The sequence below is a fragment of the Durio zibethinus genome, chromosome 1, assembly GCF_047325235.1.
Source record: "Durio zibethinus cultivar Kanyao isolate XHJ-2024 chromosome 1, ASM4732523v1, whole genome shotgun sequence".
Lineage (NCBI taxonomy): Eukaryota > Viridiplantae > Streptophyta > Magnoliopsida > Malvales > Malvaceae > Durio > Durio zibethinus.
In genome coordinates, this window is record NC_143162.1 from 27466951 (window position 1) to 27475720 (window position 8770).

At 32.1% G+C, this 8770-nt stretch overlaps 1 protein-coding gene across 1 annotated transcript; it reads right to left on the reverse strand.

Moving 5' to 3' along the window:
* Positions 1-717: 717 nt before the first annotated feature.
* Positions 718-2136, reverse strand: LOC111311188 (uncharacterized). Its single transcript, XM_022910561.2, has 2 exons — positions 1093-2136; positions 718-976 (listed from the first exon to the last, which is right to left on the reverse strand). Exon 1 carries the CDS (start codon positions 2106-2108, stop codon positions 1116-1118), a length of 993 nt encoding a protein of 330 aa, XP_022766296.2. The 5' UTR covers positions 2109-2136; the 3' UTR covers positions 718-976; positions 1093-1115.
* Positions 2137-8770: the final 6634 nt, after the last annotated feature.

The window sequence follows — 8770 nt, forward strand, 5'->3', positions numbered from 1 at the left end:
AAACAAAATAATGCAAATTTAAGATTTAGTTAATTCTAAACAAAGTTTAATAAAAACAGATATTGTGTATGTATATATATATGGGGATTTGTGAATTACACAAATGGTCAAAAGGTTTAAAAGTCATATGCTATCTCTGTTTCGTATGCTTCTTTATTTTAGTATGAAAATGTTTCTTTACTTTATTATTTTCATACTAATCAGCTATAAACATTTTTTCATTTTATTTTCTTATATTTGTACTCTTTAATCTCTTATTCAAATTTTATTTTTTACTTTTTTAAAAAGAAAAATGTAAAAGCGCGGTTAAAAGAATTTTAAAACCCAATTAATCATTTAAAGAGATAGTAACAAATAAAAAAATTAACCCCGAAAAGATTACCGAGGAAATCGATATAACTAATTGATTGGTGGTAACATCAAATGGCCAAATCCATGATTGCACGTTGCTATTGATTTCTCTTTTTATCTTTTTTTTTTTTTTTCTTTTTGTAAAGCGTTTTCTCTCCCCGATTGCATGAAATTGGAAAGGCCATGCTAATTCATGCAGAGAAAATTTTGGATCATTTGACAAAAGAAAATGAAATTCTTTCCAACCGCATCACACTCAAAACCAAAGAACAAAGAATTTTTAAAGAAAAAAGGAAAACGTGAACCATTTTTTTTAGAGGAATGGATCTTTTATATTACGGATCAACCCATGCATTTGCAAAAAGGTTGGAAAACACATACATATAGTATTTTTTTTACTATAATAATAATAAAGCAGACATAGAAATCGGCAGACCACTGGATAATACAACTATCAAATACATGAAAACGATGAACCCTTTCCCTTCTACTTTGTCTCCGTTATTTTTTTCTTCTCTTCAACGAGGAGACTAGTCTCCCTCCCTTGGCTCTCTCTCTCTCTCACTTTCTTTATTTCTTCAAACCATATTTTGTCCCTTTATTTGGATCACACACTTCTCTTCTCCTGCATCAACACATTGAGTTTTTGTCATTAAACGGATTAAAATCAAACAAGAAAAAAATGTGAAATAATGCACCTTGAAGATCGTGCAAAAATATTTATGGGAAAATGTATGTTACCTTGGTACGTTCAAAGCCGTTGCTTAGTAGTGGTGAGGAGGAGGTGGTGATGAGTAGACATAATGGGGTGGAGGTGGTGGAGGAGACTTGTATTTGTATACCGGAGGGGGTGGTGGGGGAGACTTGTACTTGTAAACTGGAGGAGGTGGTGGGGGAGACTTGTACTTGTAAACTGGAGGAGGTGGTGGCGGAGATTTGTACTTGTACGGGTGCTTGGGAGGTGATGGTGGTGGTGGTGGTGGAGACTTATATTTGTAAACTGGGGGTGGTGGGGGTGGAGATTTGTACTTATACGGGTGCTTGGGTGGTAATGGTGGAGGTGGAGGTGGAGACTTATATTTGTAAACTGGGGGTGGTGGGGGTGGAGATTTGTACTTATACGGGTGCTTGGGTGGTAATGGTGGGGGTGGAGGTGGAGACTTGTACTTGTAAACTGGTGGTGGTGGGGGTGGAGATTTGTACTTATACGGGTGCGTGGGTGGTGATGGTGGAGGTGGAGGTGGAGACTTATACTTGTAAACTGGTGGTGGTGGGGGTGGAGATTTGTACTTATACGGGTGCTTGGGTGGTGATGGTGGAGGTGGAGGTGGAGACTTATACTTGTAAACCGGTGGTGGTGGTGGTGGGGGTGGAGACTTATACTTGTAAACCGGTGGTGGTGGTGGGGGAGACTTGTATTTGTAAACAGGGGGAGGAGGAGGAGGAGATTTGTACTTGTAAAGGGGCGGAGGATAGTGCACTGGTGGAGGAGGTGGTGGAGACTTATACTTGTAAACTGGAGTTGGTGGGGGAGGAGACTTGTACTTGTAAGGCTTCTTGGGTGGTGGTGGAGAGTACACAGGAGGAGGAGGAGGTGGTGACTTGTAGTGGTAGGGTGGTGGTGGGTACTCCTTAGGAGGTGGAGGAGGAGATGAGTAACGGTAGTGTGCTGTGGTTTCAGAAGGCAAGCTGAGAGACACTGCGAGCACTAGAAGAGTGACAAAGAGAGAGGTCATTGATGACCCCATTTTCCCCATTTTTACTACAAAGTGGGTTTTGTTTTGTGCTCTTAAGCAACCTCTTGGCAGCCTTTATATAGATTTTGTCTTTACCTTCTAATTATGGTAAAATCTACTTAAAAATTGTTTAACCTTTGTCAAACGCCAAGATAAAAAATTAAAAAAAAAAATTTGCAAATTGTCCGGGTTTGAACGGTTTTCATGAATGTAGGGGAAACAACTCGACAGGTTCCAATCGTTGAATACGGCAACTTCGATTGAGGTTTCTAGCTAATCAGAGAATAAAGTAAAAAGTACAGCTGTCCATTTTTATGATAATGATCGGTTGAATTGATAAAATTTTAATATTTCGATTCATTTAAGTTAGCAATTTGTAAATCCGAATTATAAATTTTTTTATAACATGTGTAATCTATTCTGCTCTTGAAATAAAGTTTCCCCTTATTCTAAATTTTTATGTATAAAAAAAATACTATAATTTATATAATGAATGTCATAATTTAAAATAATCTTAGTAATACGTGTTATCTAATCCTCTTTCATGTTAGACATGATTTCAAATATGATATAAATAATTTTTACATAAACACAATATGAATATACGAATAATACGAATAATATAAATATAAATATGACACATTTATTATATATGTTACACGTGATATGATATAATTAATATTGTAGACACCTCGATTTATCTAAAGTTTATTTATTTTTATTAATTAAAAATAATAATAATAAATAAAAAAGGTAAAAACGAAAAATTAAAAAAAATTCTAAGTGGTTGGATTTGTTTCAGATTGTTTATGTGGGATTATCAAAGTTGGGATAAACTTAAAATTGAAGATTGAATGGATCGAAACTCCTTTTTAATTTAAGATTCTGAAACCTTGAACCCTATAAATACAGTGAAAAGAGAGATCACAAAAACACTAATCACAAAGATCAAAAAATTACACAAAGGTCAGAAAAATACACGAAAAGTAGTCAGAAGTCAGTTGGAAGATTTTTTGATTAAAAAAAAAGATTTTTCTGAAAATTTTTTTGAAAATTTTCAATTTTTGATTAAATTTTTAGGTGCTGGTTGAATTTTTTTGTGAACTTTCCAACGCCGATTGAATTTTTCGACGAACTAACCCAGATTTTGATGACACTTTTCAAAACCTAGTAAAGATTCAACTAGAGTTCATCCGAGAGGGAGAGAAAAGAGGGAGAATAGAGAGAGGGGGAAAGGAGAAATCTGTGAAAAAAGACTGAATTAGGCCTTTTATACCCTTTGAAAATATTGTTGTTTTGGAGCTTAAGAAACCCTAAGATCCATGTGTTTTTATTTGGATGACTTGACCTGAGCACAACCTGCTTCTGCCGACCCACATACCAGTCAATCAATTGAGCTGAGTTGAGCCACCAAGTCGTATCCTCCGAGCCGCTTTTTGTGCCTGGAACCGAGCCACCAAAGTCGCTGAGTCGAGCTATTTCCCTGTTTTGGTATTTTTATCCTTTTTTATTAATTTTATTTATTTTTTTAAGTTTTTTTTGCATGAATAAATTTTTAGAAAAAAAAGTATAAAAAAGGTATAAAATGTTTTTTTGAGAATAAATATTATTTATCCAATGATAAAATTTTTAAAAATTTTAAATGGTAAATTTCTATAAATTTCCTATGTGAGAAATTTTTTTCTAAATTTGTTTCAAATGATGGAATAATTTAGATAAAATTTCAATAACAATAATTATTATTTATTTTCAATAAAAAAAATAAAAAAATAAAAATTTTGGTTGAAAATATGTGACAATTATCCAATGATGAGATTCTTAGAAATTTCAAATGATAAATTTTTTAAGAAATCTTTAGGTGAGAAATCTCTTTAAATTTGTCTCAAATGGTGAAAGAATTTAAATGAAATTTCAAGAAAATAATTGTTATATTATTTTCTTTCCAAAGATAAAACAAGAAAAAAGAAAATTTTCTAAATTGACCTAAATGGTGAAAAATTTTGAAATTAAAATAAAAAATAAAAAGAATTTCTAAATATGCCCAAATGGCAAAAAATTTAGAAATTCAAAAAGAGAAAATATTTCTAATTTGGCCCAAATGGTGGAATAATTAGATATATTTTCAATAATAAAAATCAAAATAAAAAAATAATTAAACTTTTTTTTTCGACAACGAAGCTTCTTCAAGAAAACAAATGTGATTCTTAAATACTCTTGAAGTGAGAAAACATTTTTAAGAGTTTTACTAGATTAATGGAAGAATCTTAAAAGTTATTTCTAATATTCAATATAAAATTTAAGACCATTAAAATTAAGACCTTAGGATAAATTTAAATTAAAATGGTACCATCCTGTGGATGGGCATGTGGGGGTGCTATAACCTTTCTTACATGTAACCAAACTCTCAAATCTTGTTTTAGTTAGTAGACCCAAACCTATTCTTTTAAGAACCTTTAATCAAGCTTATAAGCTTTTTAAAAGGGTAGATTCCTTAAATGGCCAATCCACCTAGTTAAAAAAGATTAGTGATGACTCCTTTTGTTAAGTTTAGCTATAGATTTTTGGATCTATATGTTATGATAGTTTGGCAATTTCACGAGGGAATAGCCATAGAGAGTCAAGCCATAATTTTTAAATTTATCTTATCATTTAGTCTAATGATTTTAAATTGTAATTATTTGTTTACTAACGCTTTTTCCTTTTTTTCTTGTATTTTATTTATGGGGTTGAAAATGTTATGTTCCTTTACACCTATTGTCACATTCATTTACATTACATGAACTCTATACCCGAAGTCCGTCCCTTTTAGAAGGGAGTAAAGTACTTACACTCTCATAAGATGATAATCTCCATAATGGCTAGCGAAATACTTCTACTCAAATTGAATCTTTTCCGTTGGTAGCCTATAATGGGTAAAGATTGGACTGCTTTACTAGTCTGTGATAGACAATAATATAAGGAACAATTTGAGAACTTTTAGTGGTTAAAGTCACCTAGCTCTGGTTATAGTTTACACTTAAAAGGCCAGCCTTAAGATAGAGCCCTTCTTATCTAATGATAAATGTATCTCGAAATCAAGACATAAGAAGGAACAACTTGTATATTTGTTTGATTTTGTGCATCTGCATCATATCAATATCATTTAATTTCATACATCATTTTCATTGTCATATGTAACATTATGCATTTACATCATTTTCATATTAGATTTCATCCATGAAAATGTACATTTCATTTATGCATCAACATATCATGCATAAAGCATAGCATTTCTAATAATACATAATTCTGGTACTCGAGGTTCAATGATATCTCCACCAACCAAGAATCTCACACAATCAACTCACTAATATAATACAAGAGCTTGAACCAAACAAATGGAATAAGAAAATGTCAATCGCCTTGAAAAGATAAAGAAAGCTCAAGAGAAGCTAAAATGAGAGTTGAGTAAAATCTTGGATGCTTTGAATAAGTTAAACAAAAAAAAAAGAATAGAAAGAAATACTAGCCAGTAGAACCATCCGTCACAAGAGGTGGATGACCCTTTGTACCCTCTTAGTTTTTTATCGCATCAAGCCTGATCCACATAAAACCCACCACCACTATAGTTCACATATCGATAGGGTATACATAACCCAAAATGCCATCAGCTTTAACTTTAGAACAATACTAGAATTATGTAAATCATATCTTTACTGAGAAGGTAATAAAACCAGTTCGAGTATCTGATAATTGACGATGTAAAAGAGAACAAAAATTAAAACCAAAAGGGGACGAGTCATTGAGGGACTCGATAGCTAACTAGAAGATTAGTGTACTGGAAAAAAGGTTGTGAGCCATAAAGGGAGTTAGTTTTTATGGTTCAGTAGATGTTGCTGGGCTCTATTTAATCCCAGATGTGATTATTCTTCTAAAGTTCAAAGTGCTAGAGTTTGAAAAATATGATGGTACAAAATGCCCAAAGATTCACATTACCATATACTACCAAAAAATGGTTGCCCATGCTAATGATGAAAAGTTGCTAATGCATGTTTTTCATGATAGTCTTATGGGCTCTACGACTAGGTGGTATGTCCAATTGGACAGGACTCACATTCATTCTTAGAGTGATATGGTCTATGACTTCATTAGTCAGTATCGACATATCATAGACTTAGCCCCTAATCACTTGTCTTTACAGAATATGAAAAAGAAGATGACTGAATCATTTAGAGAATATACCTAAAGGTAGAGGGACATAGCTACTCAAGTGTAAGCTTCTCTAACTAAAAAAAAAACTATAGTGTTGTTTGTCGGCACATTAAAATCTTCTTATTATAAAAAGATGATAGAGAATGCAATAAAAAATTTCATCGATATGGTGATCTCAGGTAAAATCATTGAGAATGCCATTAAAAATGGCAAGTTAAAAAGAGGGGAAACCAAGAAGGCACTAGAGAAGAAAAAGACTGAAGCTCAAGCTATGAGCTTTGACAGATAGTTTAGGGGATATCAACCTTATCCACCATAAGGTTACTCTCATATTATCATACTGTGAATAATAACTCATCTTACCCATATCAGCCAGCCCTATTTCCATCTTATCCATAAACATACTAGCCCATTTTCAGCCTCTAAGCTCTCGTCTATAGCCTTAACATTCAACCATACACAAGACCTCAAATTCATCTTGCTAACCTAACAAATGGTTCACAAGAGTTATGAACTATCCAAAAAAACTCGTATTTGATCTAATCCCGATGAATTATATGAAATTATACCAAAACCTCTATAACAACCACTTGATTATCTCTAACCATTTCGAGCCACTCAAGCCATCCTATCCTAAATGGTATGATCTTATAGCTCACTGTGACTACCACTATGAAATTACTGGTCATTCCATGAAGAATTGCACTACCCTTGATGTCAATAAAAATCTTTCACTTGATCGCATGGGGGCATAAGGATGTTAAGGCTAGTAGAATTTTGCTTGTCATTTTAGGTTTTCTTTCAAAATAATGTTAGGAATTCTTTCATGCAATAAGATTTCATTTGTTTTCATTTCAATAAAAGACAAGTTGATGTATTTCATTACATTTTTTCTTTTATCCAACCATTATTCTATGCTTTGTTATTTGTCATATATTTTTATTCCCATTCTTAATGATGAATGTTTAGACAAGGACAACAATAATTTTAAAATTTAATTTTGAGTACTCATTCACATTGATTTGAGAAGATTATTTAAGCAAAAAAAGTAAGCTATAGGCAGATGTAAAATAGATATGTCTTGAGGATATATAGTCCTTTATAAAGATCTATGAGCTTGTTTAATAGATGATTTTCAAGGAAAATATTCACATTTGAGATGAAAAATGGCCATCATTCTTTTACCATTCGAAAACCATTCATTACTACCATTTTGATCCTATTATAATTTTTTTTAAAGAACCCCGACCAAGGATCACTCTCCATATTATAAGATAATTTTTGAAAAAAAAAAGCAAAAGAGCGCAAAAGGTCTTAAAGATAGAAAGCAAAAAAAAAAAAATGAGTGCCACACATGATTTGGGGTGAATTAATGAGAATCCTTTTGTAAGGAAAAAATGAATAAAAAAATAGTGAAATGATGTGAAATAAGGCAAAATGCCAAAATTCATCAAATGATGAGAAATGATATTTTAGTTTTGAACCCTTTAAACACATGTTTTGAGCCTATTTTATCCATTTCTTTCATGACCCCTCACCATAGCCTATATTACAACCTTTAAAAGTCTATTTTGATTAAGTGTGAATGCTCGAATTGAATGATCTTATATTGAGCTAAGGCATGCTTATGATGGGACAATGGAATGTGTTTTAGAGATTGATGTATGAGAGATATTACTAATGGATGAAAAAAATAAAAAAAATGGAAAAATAAAAAAAATGAAGAAAAAATAGAAGAAAATAAAAAAAATAAAAGAATGGAAAAAAAATGAAAATGAGAGAAAAGAAAGACTTAAATTGAAAACCCGAAAGTACGATTTAGGTAGAAAAATCTCTGAATTAAGAGTTGGATAAATAGTTCATATGGATGGAAGGTCAAAGACATTTAAAGATCTCTCAAAGCTGGGACAAAGTTCAATGAGCTCAAAATAACTTCAAAAGTCAATGGAATGAGTTTTTGAGAAAGAATTCTAGATTAATGTTAAGAATTATCTAAGTATTCATTATTTGGACATTAAGATACCATTCAATACCATCCCTATTGATATGCTGTGAATTCGTTCCTTTGTCCATTTGTTTTTGTACTTACTTCTCATTGATTACCTTTCTCTTAATTCACATTGTGCTATCTTATTCTTGCATTCCCAAAATAAATTGAGAATGTATTATATTTGTCATGATTTGAAATGATAATGAATGAATCATAATGAGCATAAAAGATTCTTGCGTTCTTTTAAAAAGAAATCATGATGATAGGGGGTAAAAAAATGAAGAGATGGTAAAAAACTGAAAAGATGATTTGGAAGGACACATGGTGTGACCAAATGAATATGATGATGGATTGATCGACATAACTTGTGAGATGTAATCAAATGATGGAAATAATATGGATCAATGGATGAAATTCATGGCTAGCACTAAAAAGCTTGTGAATGGTGATTAAGTGATGAACCTAATGTGGAACAATTGATAGAATTTGGTTTGAAATGGCT